The sequence below is a fragment of the Gossypium arboreum genome, chromosome 5, assembly GCF_025698485.1.
Source record: "Gossypium arboreum isolate Shixiya-1 chromosome 5, ASM2569848v2, whole genome shotgun sequence".
In the NCBI taxonomy this organism is placed as follows: domain Eukaryota; kingdom Viridiplantae; phylum Streptophyta; class Magnoliopsida; order Malvales; family Malvaceae; genus Gossypium; species Gossypium arboreum.
In genome coordinates this window covers 20,081,771-20,102,892 of record NC_069074.1, presented here as the reverse complement: position 1 = coordinate 20,102,892, position 21,122 = coordinate 20,081,771, and the positions used below count along the sequence as shown (strand labels likewise).

Sequence of the window (21,122 nt, the reverse complement as noted above, 5' to 3'; positions counted from 1 at the left end):
GTAAAAGAAACAAAAAGAAACAAAAGAACATTCGAACAGGGAAGGAAAGAAAGAAAAATAACAAACTAGGGTTTTAAGGTTTGAAGCTTTAAAAGGTAAGTTAATTAAGTCATTTTCTCTTGATTTTGATGTTTTAGAAGCTTTAGAACAAAGTTTTGTTGAAATTAAGTTGAAGTTTTGAAAGTTCTTCGGTTTTTGAACATAGTTCATGTTGAACAAAATAATGAATTAGGGATTTAATTGAATGAATTTTAAGTTAGAATTGATTAAATGATTAAATTGTAAATTAGGCTATAAGTTTTGTGTTGTAGGGAATAAATTGAAAGAAGTTTTAAATTAGGGTTTTATTATGAACATTAGATAGTTAAGTAGAATATGGAAGGAAATTGAATAGAAATAAAATATGAATTGAGTTAGAAAAGTAAATGAGTTAATTAGGATTAAATTGGAATTATGGTATAAATTTGATATAAATTCAGTTATTATTATTAATTAATGCTGTAATTAATAGTGTAAATTATTATTATTTTCAGTAGCTAACAAAGAACCCGAGGCATTGGCACAAAAAGGAAAGGAAAAAGTTATCGAGGAGTAATCGCGAAATTGGGTTTGTATTACTATAATTCAAGTTATTTATTATTAAGTATTAATTTTAAATTTATTTATTTTATAGTAAGTAAATATTGAGGTAAGTAATTTTATTGAATTGAATTTAGAAAATTGAATTGAGCGAGAAATACGTGTTAGTATTACTATAATTCGAATTTAATTATTATTAATTGTTGAATTTTAAGTTAATATGCATGGTAAGTATTAGTATTAAATTGTATAAAATTAAATTGAATTGTGATTATATGTGAATAACTGAATTGCATATTGAATTGAGAAAGTGTATTAAATTATGAATATGTGAATTGAAAATTGATTGAAAAGTGGAAAATGATTAAATTGAAAATGTGAGAAATTGCGATTGAATTGAATTGAGATTTATATGTGATTCGGAAATCCTATTAACTAGTCGGGCTGAGTCGGATATAGTTGGCATGCCATAGGATTGGAAGTGTTCAGGGATACTTCGACCTCAAGTCGATGAGACACTGAGTGTCATACTGTTACTTCAGATAGATTCGATGAGCTACTGGGTATCACTTTACTTCGGCTAGGCTGATGAGACACTGGGTGTCAACTTTGCTTCGAACTATCCGATTAGGCACTGGGTGCCAAATTGGTGTGTTTGGTTGGATCCGTGTATTCGTCAAAGTCCGAGTCTGTTAATAGGGGTAATTAAAAGAATAGTTAAGTTGAATAAAATGAATTGGTTGAGCCACTCAAAGAAATGTAAAAATGGAACATGAATTGAAAATATGATTTTAAATGTAAGTATGAGAATGGAAAGCATGAATTAATGGTTCATGAATTAGACAATGCCTCAACATGAATGTTTATGATTTTAATTGACGAATAGCTAAATTAAAATTGTATGAATATATTGAGAATGACAAATTTATGTTTGAATTGGTTTAGTAAGTATTAATGTTAGATGATTTAATTTACATGATTATTATGCTTATAATTTGAATTATGGTAATACCACTGAGTATAAAATACTCGTGTCACGGTTGTTTAAATGCTTGCGAGTTAGTAGGTATTCAGAGTCTCGGTTCAGCATCCAGGCGATCCCGACTCTAGTGCAAAACTCGTTGATGTATTCTTCTTTTGGTAAAAGTGGCATGTACATAGATGTTAATTTAGTCACTTTAAAATGTTATATAATTTTTATTGTACAGAATGGTATTTGGTATTTTAGTGTTTAAACTAATGAAATAGTATGAAAATTTACATGATATGCATAGTATAATTGATGCTAAATTTAGAATGGATGAATGAAATTCTAATTCAATTTTTAATGGTAACATAAATGTTCATAGAGTAAATTATCAAATTATTGTTATAGGTATGATTTTAATACGATTAAACATGAAATTGCATTGGTTGAAATATTGATTTTGGATTGGTTCGGTTTAAAATTGCAAAGAAGGTTAAATATTTATAAAAGAGGTTATATTAAATTTTTTTAAAAAAAAAAAAAAAAAGAGATAATTAGTAAAATTTATATGAATTTATAATCATATTATAATATGTTCAATAATTATTTAAATATTATTAAGTAAATTGTCCAATTGTTCGGTAATATTAATATCTTGTAACCCTATTCCAGTGACGATTTAAAATTAAAATGTATTACAGATCATTTGTAGTTGTTTTAGAAACAAACATATTAGGGTTTAAACAAAAACGACATAGTTTTCATGGTACAAAAATGGTCTGCTTTAGTTTTTCTCTTCGACTCGAAAAGTGACGTAAATCCAGTTTTATTGTACAAATTTATTTATTTATGTCAGTACAAAGAGTGGAATGATGCTGACAATCCAAAATATTATAACCTACAAGAAGTTTTTTAAATATGTTTTTCACATGCTTGTAAACTAGCTATATCACACTGTTCCTTATTACAACTTCAAATGGCGGGGCAAAGTCTAAAAACAATTGATCCTTCTATTTAGAGTATTATTTCAAGATTTAGAAAATTTAAATAGAAAAAAAAAAAGATCTAACATCTAGCAGATCTTCTCCCAATATGAAAAACCAGTTTAGCTTTCTGCCATCACTATCAAACCCAACCGTTTTTTCTCTGAGATGAACTGGTGAAAGAACGCTACAAGAAATTATACCCATCACCACACATCTCTAAGGTATCGTCCGTCCATCTGGAGTTTCTTCACCATAGACTCCGCCTTTGATGAATCCACATTTTCCTGAATTTTGTACACAAGTTTTTTGGAAATTTATGTTACTACGAATCAAGAAGTGCTCTCAGGGTGTTGTGATTTGAGTTAAAATGTTGATTACAATTAAAGTTGAGAGAGAAGGAAACCAAAAGAGACAATGATCAATACCTGCTCCTGAATAATAGTGTGCAAAGTGCGATGAACATCTCTTGCCATACCCTTGGCATCACCGCAAACGTAAAGATATCCACCCTTAGAAATTAGGTTCCATATATCTGCAGCCTGTAAGCCGAAAGCAATGGATGTTATAAGGAGGCACTTTTATATCATTGACTACAGTCCATGTTCTTCCTAATGCTACTACTTACTTTATCCATCATTTTGTGTTGAACATATTCCTTCTGCGGACCTTCTCGTGAAAATGCAAGAACAAGCACAGAAAGGGCACCTTGTTCCACAAAGTTATTGAGCTCATCCTCATAAATGAAATCCTACAAAAAGTTGCCATAGATGAAATCCTAAATATAATTATCAACATTGGCAGCTAATTACAGTAAGACATGCAATATTGCTGCTACAAGATTATAAGATCATTAGCATCAGAACCAGATCCTAACCATTCGCCGATTCCTACATCCAAAAAAGAGTAGAGAAGAGCCAAGTTCTGCACCATCTTCTTTGAGGACCAATCTTTCCTGTAAACAGCTATTACTTTAAATTACTTTCTTCCTTTTTGCAAAATAAAAGAAACGTGTATAAACATAAAGTAACAGACCTGTAGAAAACCTCTGAAAGGTGCCAATCCAGTCCCAGGTCCAACCATGATGATTGGAACTGAAGGATCTGCTGGTAGCTTAAAATTGGATTGCCGAATAAAAATAGGAGCCCAGCTACAATCATTGCTTTTCTCTAAAGGAACTGCATTCTGAATTTTTTTCATTAGAGTAGGGAGTTAGATGTCACTAAAGCCTAAGAAATGTCTAGCACATCACAGATATCAGCAGGCTTTGCATAAATGCCAACAAGAATGAAGTAGAAAAATATGGAGTAACTGAAAAGATTGCAATCACTACCTTCATCCATGTTGAGCACACACCCCGGTGAATTCTTCCAGTTGGAGTTGGACCATAAACTAAAGCGCAGGTTACATGAACCCTGGCAGGTACAAACCTGCTCAAAAGTAACCAACCTTCTTACAAATCTCATGTATAAGGTAATGCTGCATACGGGTAATATAGCTAGGATAAAATCAATAACCTAGGGGAGGATGAGATAGAATAATAACGAGGCTGTAAACGAGGAGCTACTGCAGCAAAAAATACACCAAGAGGAGGTTTTGCTGATGGGAACTCAGCCATAACCTCAAGAAGACTTCTCTGACTTGCAACAACCCATTGTGAGTACTCATCCTGGAAAAAGGAAAACATATTTAAAAGGAACAAGAGAAAATAAACAATGAGGAATATAAAAAACAAGAATATCAAACATAAGCAGAGAAAAAGGGAGAAAAACAACAGCAGCACTTATCAACCTTCCCCTGTGGTGACGATAAGAACTTAAGCTTTTCTGCTTCACTGGGTTCAGTGGCATGAGCAGCCAAGGCAATCAAAGCAGCCTGACCACAAAAACAGTTTTGAAACAAAGAAAAAAATTACTTAAGCAACAGAAGCAAACAGAAGATATGGCAGAAATCAGATGGAAACTTTCTCCTCCTTTTCAAGAAAAAGAAAATAGCTGGGACATGTGGTTTTACCTTCCGTGGAGGGTTTAAAAGATCTGCATATCGTGCCAATGCCATTCGCAGTGTACATGGACTGGCAAAAGGAGGTGGCAATGAGCTTCCAGCAGATGTGCCGTCCTCGTTGTCAGTGTGTATAGAAAATAGCAAATCCAGAGGTTGACCCAACAATCTTGCAGCTTCCTCAACAGTCTCAACACAATTATCCGCGTAGACACCAACATGATCTCCGGTTTCATATCTGGGACAGTGGAACTTATTATTGCACAAGGTCATAAATCATAAGCCAATTTTATCTATTTTTGCAAAACAAAATCCACGGGGCCAAAAGAACTTAAACACAGCAAAATATTAACACTAATGTCACAGAGATTGACTCAGAAAATCAATTATAAATTTATAGTAATAAACATTACAAAGTATGAACTTACGTGATACCAGTCCCTGATATGTCAAACTCCAAATGTATACAGGAGCGATCAGATTCAGGCTTGTGGAGCTCTCTCTGAACGGCAACATTAACTCTGTGTGCAAATCATGTAAAAGTTACCTCAGAAAGGGAAATAGAAGCAGGAAGGAAGGGGTTTGAAAACCATCATAATGCGCCTATTACCTGCATGGATGGTGGAGGTCATATGTAGCATTCCCATTTGCCTTATTTGAGTAATTCTCCTCTACGTGCATCACAGCAGGATCATGAACCACTACTCTATATTCAGGAATAGCTGCTGTATACGGGGTAGAGGTAGCATTTTCATCATCTTCATCTCTAAGCAGTTGATCTAACTCTGGCCAGAGCAGTTCTCTCCTAAGGGAGGAATAAAAATGTAAAATTAGAAAAGAATTACAATTAAGCTAACAGAGCACAAGATTGAAACACAGTCCCAAGAAATCTCCATCATCACATCGTTAATATGGCTATAGGGAACCGCTTCAAGTAGATTACATACCATGCAGTAAAATCATCTTCAATGCATTGATCATCATCTCCAAGACCAACTTCAATAAGTCGTTTAGCACCTGTTCACACAAGAAAAAGCAGTACAGTTATTAATCATTCCTTCCAATTTCTCAACGCCAAAGCTAGATTCAAAGAAAAGCATGGGACAAGCTTTTTAATGAAAGGGTATGAATCGGTTATAAATATATTTTTCTAACTCTTATTTTTTAGGCAACTTTAAAAGACATTCATGAAAGTATGCAAGGAATATGTTTTATATGTATAGTGCCCAAGCCCTTGAGCATTAGCTTTCATCCTGAACTTCCAATTCATACCTGAATTTGAAATTTTGACACCACAGTCATTAGTAAGAAAATGCCATAAATTAGATCAGAAGGGTGGAATTTAAAACAAGAAGGAAAAGTACCTTGTTCGGAAAGTTGCCCATCAAGCACCTTTGCTATCTATTTCCAAAAAAGATCAGCAAACCAGATTAACAGTTGTAAAAGAGGGAAAACAAGTAAGCAGCTTTGCAAAATTGAGTAATCTTAAAGTGCCTTATTCAGTGGACGGGTATAGCGTCTGTTTGTCAATTTTACCTTATTAAAATGTTCGTATTGACGGTTACCCAGACCAAATACACCATATGTGAGTTGTTGAAGCCACGGCTGCCTTTCATTTCCCTAAAGTAGAATAAAGAGTAATTATGAGTGTCAATTTTAAAAAAGGGCAAATGCAAGCATAATTCAAAGTCTAAATTTGAATCTTCTTTTGACGTAGCAACCAACCTCAGTAAACCATTTGTAAAACCTAGCAGCGTTATCGGTTGGCTCCCCATCTCCATAACTGCAATGTCATGCTCAACCATATTAACCCTATTCTTTATGTAACTCCAGAACAAATACACAACCAATATTAGCGCCATTAGAAGCAAGAATTTATCTTACGTGGCCACCATGAAAAAAGCTAAAGTCTCCTTTTTGAACTTCTCTTCGTATTGTTCATCATCCATGGCATAATCATCCTAACATAGAACATACACAATTTAGCGGACCTATTTGTAAATACTAGAACATATTCTCAAGTAAGAAAACAAAGTAACAAAATAGTTCCCTATACATTACCAGGTCAACAACTTTGACAGCAGCTTTCTCATATCTTGCCTTGATCTCTTCGGCTAAAGCCTGCAATACGAAATTCTCGCATGAAAATCTAACATTTAAATACAAATAGAAATCTCTTTCAATCATGCGGGGCAACGTCCCAAGCACACATCAATGTTTAGCCCAATGTAACAGAGAGTAACAGGATAAAAAAGGACACTGCCCAAAAATTATTGATGCCACGTTTCTATCAATTGTCATGTCTCAATCTCTTTGAGCTTGGGGTGACGACAAAATCAACAGACACAAAAACTTAGCAATTCCATGCTGCCTAAATCGCCAGCAAATTAGAAATCGACCATAACTAAACATACAATTAAGTTCCAGAATTCTAGGGAAATTGAATGAAAGGTGCAGCAAACATCTAATATTGCCTTTAACCCTAAATTTCTTCATAAAAATAACTATAAAAGAAACCATTCCCCTAATCTCTTGGCTAATTCTTAATCCAGATCTGAACATGTAATTAGTTATACCAGCAGCCTAATTTTCCACAACGAATCAGCGATTAGAATAATAAGCTTATCAACAATACAGACATCAGTTATCTTCCGATTTTCAATCAACAAAAATGTTTTCATTTCACTCAACCAGTCAAAAGGTCAAAGCCCAACATATTCAACAAATTAGTCAAATCACCACGCTCAGTAATAAAAAATCAGAACTTCAAAAATCAGTTTATTTTTATCCACCTTAGCAAATCCCTCGGCCGTTCCCGTCTGTGTGCCGTAGAAAATGGTAACTTTAGTTTTGCCGGAAGCGATAACGTCGTCGTCGTCTTCCTCGTCCTTGAGTGAAACAGGCTTAGGTGCCACCAACGGTTTGACATCACGGCTCCGTTCGGAACCCGATTTCTTCCAGAAAAACAACAAAAGCCCCAGAATCACCGCTAACGACGTCGTCGCGATCACTATCATAGAATCCGTTACCAAACCCTCTAACGACACTCCCAATACCGATTCAACAAAACCCACCAAATCGGAACTCGAACTCATCTTTAACCCCCCAAAATTTGGAAAAAAAAAAAAACAATTTAAGTGATCAAAATTTTATAGGGAACAAAAAATGGGAAGATTTGGGGATGAGATTGGTCAGGGTTAAAGATGGTGGTGGAGTTGAAAAGAGTGTTTGTTTTGGGGGAGGGACCCAAGAGAAAGGATTGAGCTTGACCAGAAAATTTAGGGGCAGAGCAAATGAAGGGGGTCCGTCCGGGTTTTTATTTTTATTTTTTTGTTTTACCTTTTGGAGATGCACTTTTTATGGTAAAGGATAAAAAAAAGGAAAACTTGTGAGAAAGTTTATTTTTTCGTTTCCGTGTTCTTGCAATTAATTATTTCAGCGGAATTGTTGACACAGCCCAAACCAAAAGGACAAAAATAATAGGCTGTCTTTTTCTCTTCTCTTCTTTTCTTTTCTTTTTCTTTTTCGTTTTTAGTGTTTTTTCATTGTGTTAATCATCCGTTTAGTTTTAATGTTTCTGTTTTGGGTTAATTAAAGTACAATTTAATATACCTCGTATTCCAATACGTGTATTTAACCGTTTGAATCTTACCTATTCAAAAAAAAAAAATTCCTCTTAAACTTTAGGATAGTGTGGGGGGATTTCTACATTGTTGGATCGCAAAAAAAGAAGAGGGGATTGTAACATTGAGATCCAACTCGTTACTAGCTTCAATCACTAGATAAATGATATAAAGGTCTCCATCTACATTTTGTTTATTCCAACTATTTGTGAAACAACAAATTTTGATTTATAGCCATTTAAGAAATCAGTTTTGTTCTATCTTCTATTGGAACAAAATTTAAGATGGAATTTAGAGAGGTTGCATAATAAATTCAAAATTAAAATTGTGAGTCAAAAAAATAAATAAAGATAGAATCAACACATGATGTTCATTAATGAAGTTCGAATTCACCAATCCTATATCTGTGAAACATTGCTTAGACAATAATTTTATTCAACAATTACTTGAATCACCTCTATTGTAGTCCAATTTACCATCCCAAATTACTGAAGAAGAAAGTTGATTAACAGCATATTTATAGGTTCTCCTTCAACGTGATCATCACCTTAGAAAAAAGTATCATTATCCTTTAACGTGAGTAAAGCCATTCACAAAACAACTTTCCATTAGCTTTAAAACTCTCAAGAGATAAGGATAAACAAGTTTTCGTAAGCTTGTATAAACCCCGAATAAGGTATTGTCTGCCTCCCAACATACTAACATCAAAAGTGAGAATATTACTTCAAAAGATAGGAAATTAGGTGGTTTTCACAAGTATACGGTCAAATTGTAATATAGTTTGTTAGTAAAATGAAGTACTAAGAGTATTCTGAGGGTTGTACCTAAAGGACTGCAATTTGAGGAAAACTACTATTAAGCCAATTACTGAAATTAATTACTAATCTACTCGAGTCACAAATTAATAAGGTTAATCTGGAAGCAAGATGATAATAATAACTAATTAAATTGAACTAAGTCTAAATCTAATCCTAGGTTAATACATCAACTTTTCCTATTCCTTGTTTTGACTACGCAAGTTCCTTTAGCCTAAATCCAATTGCTTTTCCTAATTAATTATTGATGTAGGGCTCTATTCAACCAGTTGGTCATCAGCCTAGTTACACCTCTTGGCGTCCAACTAACCTAATGAGTTGGTAATAACTACTTATTTCTTGATGTCACAAGTCAGACCTGGTCAAGGTAAGGTTTTCACGACAGGCAATACCAATTTTGGGTTCATTCCTACCTCATGACTGCCTTGGGTCATCAATTCTAGGGTTTTAAGTTCTTCCTTTCCCAACCAACTAATCCGCTAATAAACTTGGGTATGGGGCGTTACAGTTTAACCATTAGTCCAATAGATTTTTAACTTGATTCGACTGGTTCATATCAATTTATGAATGAATTGATCTGATTCCTTTCCTTGGACCAATTCTCAGCCAATTCCTGGTCCAATCAATCAGTCTCATTGAAACAACCATGTGGACAACCATCTAGAAACTCAATTGTCCTTTGAAAATGCAAGTGTTTATATGGAGGAGTTGGAAGAATGTTATTGAGCATAAAGATAACCTTATGAAATGACAATTCCACGACAAATGACACAAATGTGATAATGTAGTGGAATCTACTGAACACATCTGTTTCTATGCCATTTTGCTAAAATGTGTGAAGTTACTTTAGGTGTGGTTACATGCCATCCTCACTATGCTTTAGCTTTTGCTTTAACTATTGAACGTGCATCATCTACATACTCATCAAAATCAACTCGATGATCTGGCTTTCATCATCTTTCTATGTTAGGAAACATGGAAAACCTACAAAGAAAGGTTGTAAAGGTTGTAAGATTGTTCCATTTTAGGTATGACTCAAAGCAAGAAAAGGATTTTGTGAATATAAAATCTAACACTCTCCTTCACAACGCAATCTAGACAAAACCAACACTCTTGAATCTTGGAACCCACCACTTCCACTTTGAAATTCAACTGTGATTTAATATTTATTAGGATCTAGTGCCCTAAATGTAGTTTATTTGTCATTCATACTTGTGAATTTTTGAACAAATTGATTTAAATAAAATTTCATTATTCACATTAATATCATTTGTATATGTTATCAATGGTTTTGCACACAAAGCATAATGTAAGCAAATATAGGCTCATTGATTACCTAATGTTTAACAAATACTAAGTTGCATTACGTAGTTAGATCATAATGCAAGAAGACAAATTGTATTAATAGGTAATATAAAATGTTCATATTCTGATAAATCATATTTAGCAAATCAGTTATAGGATTATTACATCGTCTATCAAGTCCAAATATGGAGATACATTATCTTAGGTATTGAAGTGGTTTACTCCCATAAGATAGAGACATAAGTGTAGTTGTCTGGATTGATAATACATAAAAAAATAAAAATAAAAACCCAAGTTAAATTAATCTTAGATTCATTAATGGACTAATTCACGTATGACGTTCATAGTGTGGCTTACATCAATCCTAATAAGTGACTGACTATGTGTGCGTGACTCGTTTACTTTGATGTATTAAAAGCTCGAGTTCAAATAACTAAAGAGATTAAAGCTAGTACGTTAGGTATACAACTTCTGCATGGCATAACTTCATTTACAATATTGGAATTTGACTGCGCTTCGACGTACATACATTGGGGCTAAGAATCAATACAAAAACAATCAATAATCTAGTGGTGTACTATAAGTGTGACAAGTCGAGTTGTAATATTTTTAATATTACAATAAACCACTCGAATATTCCAATGATCGAACCCAATAAAGTTCAGGTAGTAAGTGATTCCTAATTGACAAGCATGCAAAAAATAAGTCTAACTAACTACTTGTTAAGTTCTATGTTACGATAATTCATGATCGGGGTTAATTAAGCTAAGCAACTACCTAACACTAACAATGACCAAATTGTAAAACTATAAAACTACGAAATTAACAATTCAATAAACGACAATGGTTGGTTGACTGTTATGTTGATGATTAGTCTTTAGATTAGGGATCTGAAAAGCCTAAACTAACCCAGGATAAACGAATTGATGCTCAATAGGATCTCATCTTGGTCTCACCTATTTATGTGTTCCCTTATAGGCATCAATTATAAGTTTTGAAGTTTATTCAATTTAGCCCAATTTTTACAATCTAATCATTGTACCAAAAACTAACCAAACAACATTTCCATCAAACAACCACCATAAATTTAGCTACTCATCATCATTTCCATACAAGCAATAACCCAACATACATTAAAATAAGCACAAAAAGAGAGTTGAAAAAATCTTAGAGTTTTCTTGATAGTTGCTTGAAAAAGATGAATATGACAACAATGGTGATTAAAAATAACACTAAAGTTCAGATTTTTATCTAAGAAAAGAAAATGGGTTGAGCTATATTAATGACTATAGATCAAACTGAAAATACAAAGAGAGTTGTAGTACTAAAGTGAAAATAAAACCAAGCTATAGTGAAAACTAACTAACATTAAAACCAGAAAAAACTTAAAACTTAAACCTAGAAAGGAAGAAGAAGTTAACTAGAAAGCTAAAAAGATAAAAAGAAAGTAAAGTGAACAACCTCCTTTTTTTCTCTCGGCCAAAAGTGAATTTTAACATCTTATTACAACCCAAAATTTTGGACCAAAATGCCTCTAGACGTTATATTTTGATTGGTATTGGTGTTTGAAAAAAGCTACCCTTACAATAAATTTTCTCCCTGTCGGGTAACGGTATCACGAACCCCAAGCTTCGGTGGGTGTCATGATACCCAAAACAACAGCAAAATTAGGGTCTTGGGATCTTGGTGTTGCGATACCACTGGAAAATGACTCAATTTCTTCACTTCAATACCTTCAGTGACATCAAGACTTCCTGGCATTGGTGTCGCATTGTAACACCCCTCGCCCGCATCCGACGCCGGGACGGGGTTCGAAGTGCTACCTGACTTTTACTAACACTTCCATACTAAACAGGGCCATGAAATCTCAAATAATTAAAAACTTTTCTTTTCACATGCAATTTGTCCCTTATGCGAGCTTACGAGGCCCAATACATGCATTTGGGGCGGTTCGGGACCCAATCGAGAACTCATGAAAAACTTAGAAAAATCTCTTGCGTTAAGGCTTCACACGCCCATGTGCTCGGCCGTGTGGCGAAATAGTCTAATTATCAAGCCTTTTGTCACTCTCACACCACATGCATAGATACATACTTATCCAATAACATACAACGTGGCATAAATGAGCTCTTAAACATCTACAAACATGTTATGCTCGAGTTATTTTCTTATGTAATAAATATTATAGAATTTGCCCATATCATTACCACATACTAGACATAACTATCATTACATCACAAACCATTCATGAAGCATTATTAACTATTTACCAATCACTTAATCCTGCATTAGTTACTAGCTCATCAATGAATCTCAATTCAATCTCTAGGCATACATGTTGTAAGCCACATCACAAGAGATAATAACATACATGCATAAGAATAATCATATGGGCCCATAATGTCATTAGCGACATAGGCCAATTTACATGACTAATACTACCTTAATAACAAGCCAATGCCTTTGGCTAAATCATAATATTACATACTCACATTAAAACCCTATACATGCCATAGACTCGAATCACTTGAGTTTACTTACTCGATAACGTTAACTCGATAGGGTGATAATATCTCGACGACCTCCAACCCGAGCTAACCTGGAAACTCTAAAAACATGGGAAAGAAGGGGTAAGCTTTCGCTTAGTAAGTTCATATGAAAACAATTAGCAACTCATTAACTTGTTTTATCAATGTTTACAACATATTTTCAAGTTCACTACAAGCTGTCTTTCTGAGCAACGGTCACTAAATTATTTATATCTGGAGCTACGAAACTCGAATTAAGTTCCGTTAATTTTCCTGAAACTAGATTTATTTTACTTTCTTTCATAAAATTTCCAGAATTTTGGTTAAGCCAAATAGTACAGTTTATTAGTTAAAGTATCCCTGTTTCAGGGTATGACCACTCTGACCCCTGTGCACTACAAACCAAATTTCTCCTGTACAAAATTCCAACGACCATGTTGTTTATTTCCCATAAAATAGACTCAATAAGGAATCCATTCATGTAAGGTATAACTCTTAATAATTTTTGTACAATTTTGGTGAATTTCTAAAGTTAGAATAGGGATCTCGAATTCATTCAGACCCTGTTTCACAAGAATTCAAATATCAAACAATATGGAATTCTTTTTCTTCCTCTGTTTCTTTCATGTAAAAATAGACTCATTAAGCTTTAATCCCATATTTTATTCTGGCTCTAACTCATTTTTCACTATTTTTAGTGTATTTTCAAAGTTACACTACTGCAGTAACTCAAATCTGTCAAGGCTAAATTACTCATTCATGATCATTGTTCATAATATTAATACAACACCATTTTATCCATCATGGTAAGAACACATATTATGCATCATAGATCATCACATATCAAGGCATTCTCATAGGATTAGTATATATACTTGCACAACTCGTAACATAACTCGAGTGCATACTCACCAATGACTTACCTCATTGGGACCATCATTAACTCTTTCCTTGGATTGCCCGTTGAACACTTGGAATACTAATTAGATACTCGGAAAAGCCTTTGCACATAAGTGCCTCAATTGTAGCTAAAGCTACCTCATATCTCATGACATTTCAATGCTCACTCTCGAGCTAGTCATCTAGGCTCATAATTCCTAGTGACATGTCACTCGTATCCTATTCTATTCCTAAGGTTCAAGCGGGATTTTCCTCGTCTATTAAGGCTTTGTCTTATCATATTTCTATTAATCACATACACATTAATATCTGTACAATTCATGTAATGATAACATTTAAATACATGTATAGCATGGTATTGTTTACATACTGAACTTACCTCGATATCACAAATGTGAAAAGGACATACTAGTCCATAAATCGATTTCTTTCCGTTCTAGGTCCAAGTCTCAATTTTCATCATCTATAACATCACATTTAGCCTACTAATCAGTCACAATATTCATATGGGTCTAAAAATCATATTTTTACAAATTTTCATTTTGACCCCTAAACTTTTGCATATTTGCACTTTTGCCCCAATGCTCGTAAATTAATTTTTATCACATTTATTTACTCCTTGAGTCTAGATGAACCATTTTCATAACCATAGCAACTCATAGTTTCAACTATTTTACACATTTACAACTCATTTTACAACTTAGCAATTTAGCCCTTTTTAAGGTATTTTCTTGCAATTTCTTTCACAAAAGTTGTTTATTAGACAACTAGGACTTATAATCTTCCATAAAAACACAGCAAACAACACATATATATTCATGGCAAAACCCTAGACTCTTTATCATCTTGCACAAAAGTCCCTCATATGAAAGCTTATGCTTTAGGAGTTCCAAAAATACAAAATCATCAAGCAAAGACATTAAAATCACTTACAAGCAAGGAAATATGTTGCTGAAATTTTCCAGCTTCAAAACTCTTTCTTTGCTGCATATTTCGGTGAAGGGAAGAGAAAATGATAGCTTTTCTTTTCTTTTTTTTATTTGTTAATAATAAAACTATTTTGTCTAATTTTGACTTTTCAACTATTTTGTCTCCCATGGCCGGCCATCACACTTTCAATGGCCTAATTTCACTTTAAAGACCCTAATTTAAGATACAAGGCAATTTAACACCTTTAGGTATTAAAACACAACTTTTACTTTTTACGCGATTTAGTCCTTTTTGAAATTGGACTAGAAATCGCTAAAATTAATATACCAAAATTAACATGCACTTATAAAATCATATTATAACACATAAAATAATACTAAAATAATTTTCTCTGGCCTTAGAATAGTGGTCCCTAAACCACTGTTCCGACTAGGCCTAAAATCGGGCTGTTACACGCATACTCATTCTGAATGTGTTTTCATTGAGTTTGAGCCCTTATCATCTCCCTACCCGAACTCAATCACATTTTTAGGTTTCCCATGGCACGTTTAGCCAATTTGAATCACAAAAGGGTGTAAAACTAAACAAAAACGTTTATATCAAAATTCATAGCCCAATAAAGGGTAAGTGATATCCTCTCATTGGCATTACATGATAAATGAAAAAATAACATAGCTACGAGTAATTTGTCCAAGAAAAATAATTTAATTACTATTAGATAGTAATTGATTTTTTCATGAAGAAAGATGTAATGGATACTATGAGATAAAATAATATTATATTAGGTGAACATAGAACAAATTTGACCTAAAACGATTAAGGATATTGTTAAATATGACTCCTATTTTTAGTCAAATTTGAGAAATAATCTTTCAGTTAAACTCTGTTTACTTGTTTCAATCAAACACTGATTAGTTTATATTATTTTATTATTATTTGAACTATGAATTTAGCCTATAAATAGGCTCTTTTACAACCTTAGAAAAAATACTCATTAAATATTAGAACTCATAACACATTTAGAGAATTTTGTGTTTACATTTTGAGGGTTCTTTGTTTTCAGGTTTTCGAGGTTTAGTTTTTATCTCCATTTTTTTTACTTTTCGATATTTTTCCATTATAGTAAAATTATATTTGCCCGTGGCTTTTTATCCTCTTTGGAGGAGTTTTTCCATGTTAAATTTGTGTGTTCAATTTCTCAATTTATTCCGCTTTTTTTTTTACTTGTTGCTTAATCGGGTCAATCCTCAACAGATATTATACGAGAGTAACATACTTATGACAAGGTCATTGGAAAAACACTTATTAAATTGATTTCATAATGGTATTTAATAAGGAAAGCTCAATCGTGGTGCTTTAATAAAATGAATCCATGATTAGATAATGTCATAATTAATAGATGAAGAGTCAGAACTTAACTACAAATTATTTTAGCCCTAATTATATATTTCAATTGGTCCATCTGTTAGCTAGATATAAATCCAAAATAGATTACAGATAGAATCGATAATTTAAAAAGAATAAAAACGACGATTAATAGAAACATATCACATGTATCATTATCTAGAGTGATTACATTATCTCGCAAAGTACAAAAAATGACTTAATAATTAAGTTAATTTTTTTGGAATTATTGTTTAATTGATTGTAATTAAATAACTGAAGTTTGAAGTGAGAAATTTTTTATTCAAGTTAGAAGTGAGAATTAAATTAATTAGTCGTTATAGTAATTAATTAATATTTTGGAAAATATAAAAATAGTTATTGGGTTGAATAAATTATAAGGTCGGTTACTGATTTGCCATAATTTGTTGTGGCAAATTAAGCTCTTTTCAACACTTAATGTGCTTGTATTCGAGTAATTTGATGTATTTTTTATTTAGTTTATGGACTTAGTAGTTTTTACCTTTGAATTCAATAAAATGAGCTTTCTAATTTGTTTTATGACTTGTTAGGTCAATCTAAGCCTAAGGAGGAAACTGACATGTTAATTAAGTATGTAGGATGACATTTAAGCCTATGAGTCAATGGATTGTTCTGAATGTAGCAACATTAAAAAAGGATGTCATGATAATGAATTTTAAACCTAGAGGGGGAATATCCAGCCTTCAATGTCATGACAACAGCCATCCAATGTTGCGACAACGAATTTCAAACCTAGAGGGGAACATTCAACCTTCAATGTCATGATAACAACTACTTAATGTCGCAACATCAAACTTCAAACCAAAAAAAGGGGTATTTGATGTTCAATGTCGCGACAATAGCCATGGGATGTCGTGACACCAGTTCGATGAGGTCCATTTATCAGCCAAAAGCATTTTTCATCCGCACAATGATAATTAACGTGTTTAGCAGCTTGTAATTGACCTTATTTGGTCATCTAACAACAATGTTCTAAAAATTAGCTTTTACAACCTGTTAAGGGATCTTCTTTTGATTATTTGAATTTTTTGTCTTCTTAAATTTAGGGTTTTAATTTAGTTTTCCATTTAAACACTTTGTGATTTCAATTAAAGTTCAAGTTTAGTTTTTTTCGCAATTTCATTTTGTTTATTTGCGTTTATGCTTCATTTGAATCAAGATTAACATCTATCTAAGGGTTCATAGATTTAAAGCTTCAACAAATATTTTCAAATCTAGATTTCTTTTCTCATTTTTCTTGTTTTTATGTTTAATTTAAACGTTTAATGTTCAAGTAGGGAAAATTACATCTAGTGTGGACATGAACTAAGAACCCTAGGAAGATTAACGAGTGGAAGTGGGAGTGATTGACTAAGGGTTCAGGGTTTACCACAAATTCGTTTAAATAGATTATGTGAGATTAAACCATAGGATTGACGACCTTAAGAAGTAACTTAGGTAGATGAGGCTGAAATGTTAGCACTAACTTAATCTAGCTTGGTTTAAGCTATCAGGTCGAAAGATAAGTAGATTAAATCGATCAATTAATCTGGTTATAGGCCGAAAGGTATTAATTAGGTTATTTATTAACTAATCTGTTAAAAACCTGAACCTAAAGTTAATCACGAACACGGATACGAGTTAATCTTCAGTTTGCTTAATTTGATTGAAATTTAGTTATTTTATTTTAGTATTTATTTTTATGTTATTTTATAAATTCTCTTTTTATTGTTTGCTTTGCCGTAATATTATTAGTATGTAAGTAGTATTTAAACCTAGTAGTGTATGAATTTGCAATTTAGTTTAGGCAAACCTTTATTGGGTACAATCCTTAGAATACTTTTCAGTGTTTCATTGTAACGCTTTACTATATTACAATTTGACTAGTATATTTGCAGATATTGTGCTTAAGATTTATATTTAATTGCATAATTACAAGCTTCGGTGCACACGCTAGGGCCGGTCAGTTAAAAGTTTAGATAACACATATAATTGTACCCAATAAACGAAATAGGCCTGATAACTCATTACATAAGAGAGGGGTGGCAAATCCTAGTGCACAATAGGGTTGTATTTTTCTATTAAAATATTATTATTTAGTAAAGTTAAACTCTTGTACTATTTTTCTATAAATAGAAATTATGAGATCTCCTAATTACAAAAAGCTATTGAGGGTTGTTACTCTGTAAGGAGATAGTGGTAATTTATTTACAATAATAAATTTTATTTTCTGAAAAACCCAAAGTTTTTCGTTTCCACGTAGAGAAATTAACTTTTCTACTAAATTTAATAAAGTTTTTATTTTGTGCATTTTGAGCTCACACCCAAAGTAATTTGAAGGGTTCAAAGATAGTAAAGAAGATCATTTAATAGAAACTCAATGTAATTTGGGAATTTTAAAGATAACGAAGAAAATCGTTTAGTAAAAGATTAAAAAACGAATTAAACCGCTTTACATAAATTATATATAATATTTTAATTTAAAATTTATTATTATAAATATCACAAGAGTCAATTTTAACTATATTTAAAAATAATATTTTTAAACTGAATTTTCCAACGACTTTTAATAACCATAGCAAAGATAAGAATTGTTGCGGTGGTGCAAAACCATAAAGGACAAGTCGTTGATGGTGAAAGCATGGAAATTTTTATGCCCAGCACTTGGCTGCGAATCGCAATGAAGATGCACTTGCTAAGAGAAATGGATGGTCCAACTCCAACATAATTATAAAACTAAAGATATTGGGTTTATTTATCAATGCATTAGAAGCCACAACTAGCATACCATGGGAAATTGTCTCCATCGTCCACAGTATTTGGACAGATTTATCTTTATGCATGGATACGTCTTTTGTTCATTGTAGACGCAATTACGATGTTGTTGTTGGTTGGGTGGCAAAAGCCATGAAACTTGCCAGCCGAACAAACTAGGTGGAGAGGCCTAACTCCCACTGGCCTATTGTAACCAATTTCCTTTAGGGTTAATATGCAAATTGGTAGCTGAGCTATACTTCATTCATCAATCTGGCACTTATGGTTTTTTTACTCCTAATTTGGTATCTGTGATATTATTCGTTACGAAAAATGACGTGTTAATATTAGGCAAATCAGTGATTGACACGTGGTATTATATATATATATATATATTCCAATTTTTTCTTTAGTTGTTTTATATTTCCTTTTTAATTGTTCATATTCTCTTAAACATTTACGAAACTCCTCCTAAATTTCTAGTTTTCATTCTAAAATTTAAACTTCTCAAGCATCAATTTTATAGTTTTCATTCTTGCACAAAATTTCTTGGACAACCCATCGTCATATATATAACCCCCCAATTGTTCCATTCTTTCATAATAAAACGGGAAAATTGCAATAGAGATCGAAAACCTATAACTATCTTCATTAGAATTAATGTTTTCGCCGGAAAAATCATAATTTTTTAGATTCCGGCAACAAGTCTCAAATTCCGGCATTGCGATTTTTCATTTTTAATACTCAGTTTTGATTTTTCTATTGAATTTTCCTCACCATTTATGGATTTTCACTTTTACCCAAAACGCTGTTGCCTCTCCCAATCTCCCTTCTCTTAAAAAATGGAGAATCTATAACGAGCAACAATAAGTCAGGACCCGGATCTGGATGGCTACAAAGGCTTGGAGTTCCAAACCAACCCAGAACGTTTCAGGTCAGCAAGCAAAGGCCCTGTTCAAGATATCCTCAGTTTCCTTGACGGCGAGGCAAGCGCCGACAGAAAATACCTTGCGCGAAGAGCATCGACGACTTACGGAAGCCAGATCCTTGAACCCAACTTACCTTGCTTCAAGATGAACCAGCGCCAATGGAGTTTCTGTGAAAGAGAAAGAAGAATCTTGTGTGAAAGCGAAAGAGGATTAGAAATTCAAAGGGAATATTTTTTTTTAAGGGAACCGTTTTTCCACGTGGAGATTAGAAAGGAAATAAAAAAGAAATAAAGTGGTTAACGAAATAATACCACGGGTACTAAATTAGTAAATTGGGAGAAAAAGAAAAATCATAGATACCACATTGATGAATGACAAATAATTTAGATATCAATTTAATTAGTAAATTTATGTGTCAGTTATTTAATTTTAAAAAATTATAAAATGGCCATTAAATTATTTAAAAAATTTTATTTAAGTCATTGAGTTGGCTAAATTATTGTTGTATAGCATTCTTTATTCGCATTACCTATATTAATCGAAAGCTCTTATTCCCCCTATTTTACAGTTTAGTTTTTTTTTTATGAAACAATTTTGAACATCACAAATCTGTGAACCGAAATCCAAACAAACTTTTTCTTCGGTCTTTGACATTGACTACCAAATCAACTTGGATCTAAATTATTTTTTTTTACTGGTCGATAGATACTGATCCACCCTACCAATCGTCAAATGGTCACTTTGAGCTCTCTAGCGGACTTAAAATAAAAATTAACAACCTGGTAACTTAAATAAGAACTTTCAAATAATTTTGTGACTTAAATGAAAATTTTTGAATAGTTTAGTGACTATTTTGTAACTTTTTAAGTTGAGCGACTAAAATATAAACTTACTAATAATTTGATGACCATGAATGTAGTTTATCTAATAATTAATTTGGGTTTAAATAATAAATTTTAAATTTTGGAGAATTTTAAAATGCTATTTCAAAATACATAAATTAAAAATATTTGTATTTATGATTATTTTGTTTGAATAAATAATATTTTTAGAAAAATAAATTAATTGAATTTAGTCGGTTAAAATAATTATAAAAGAATAATAATGATATTAAAAGTAAATAATGTAAAAATATATAATATGTATATCATTTTATTTGTAAATGAATAACTATTTGGTACATTGGTGGGGAGACAATATTTTAGGAGGAACAATTACGAAATTTGAATATAAACCGTAAAATAGATATAAAGAATATCAAAATAAAAAATATGATATATGGTAACTAGTAAAATCTTAATCTCACTTGTAAAATTAAAAATTTTCATTGCTTATGTATCAAATAATTACTCTTTATAAATATATAAAAATAATATTAATAATGTAAATTATAACATATTATAA

At 32.3% G+C, this 21,122-nt stretch overlaps 1 protein-coding gene across 1 annotated transcript; it reads right to left on the bottom strand.

Annotated features, from left to right (window-relative positions):
• Positions 1–2,370: 2,370 nt before the first annotated feature.
• LOC108453257 (NADPH--cytochrome P450 reductase) lies at positions 2,371–7,934 on the bottom strand. The gene is made up of 18 exons (XM_017751263.2): positions 7,323–7,934; positions 6,592–6,651; positions 6,415–6,491; positions 6,256–6,313; positions 6,067–6,150; positions 5,895–5,931; positions 5,478–5,547; positions 5,141–5,335; positions 4,959–5,051; positions 4,543–4,768; positions 4,321–4,404; positions 4,047–4,198; positions 3,863–3,959; positions 3,565–3,714; positions 3,407–3,484; positions 3,158–3,280; positions 2,958–3,071; positions 2,371–2,816 (listed from the first exon to the last, which is right to left on the bottom strand). Exons 1-18 carry the CDS (start codon positions 7,623–7,625, stop codon positions 2,736–2,738), a joined length of 2,082 nt encoding a protein of 693 aa, XP_017606752.1. The 5' UTR covers positions 7,626–7,934; the 3' UTR covers positions 2,371–2,735.
• Positions 7,935–21,122: the final 13,188 nt, after the last annotated feature.

Coding starts and splice junctions, on each gene's coding strand:
- LOC108453257 (XM_017751263.2), bottom strand. CDS start 7,625: ATGAGTTCGAGTTCCGATTTGGTGGGTTTTGTTGAATCGGTATTGGGA. Junction 6,492..6,591: donor CTGTCAAAGTTGTTGACCTG/GTAATGTATAGG, acceptor GTTCTATGTTAG/GATGATTATGCCATGGATGA. Junction 3,485..3,564: donor CTTTCAGAGGTTTTCTACAG/GTCTGTTACTTT, acceptor AGCTGTTTACAG/GAAAGATTGGTCCTCAAAGA.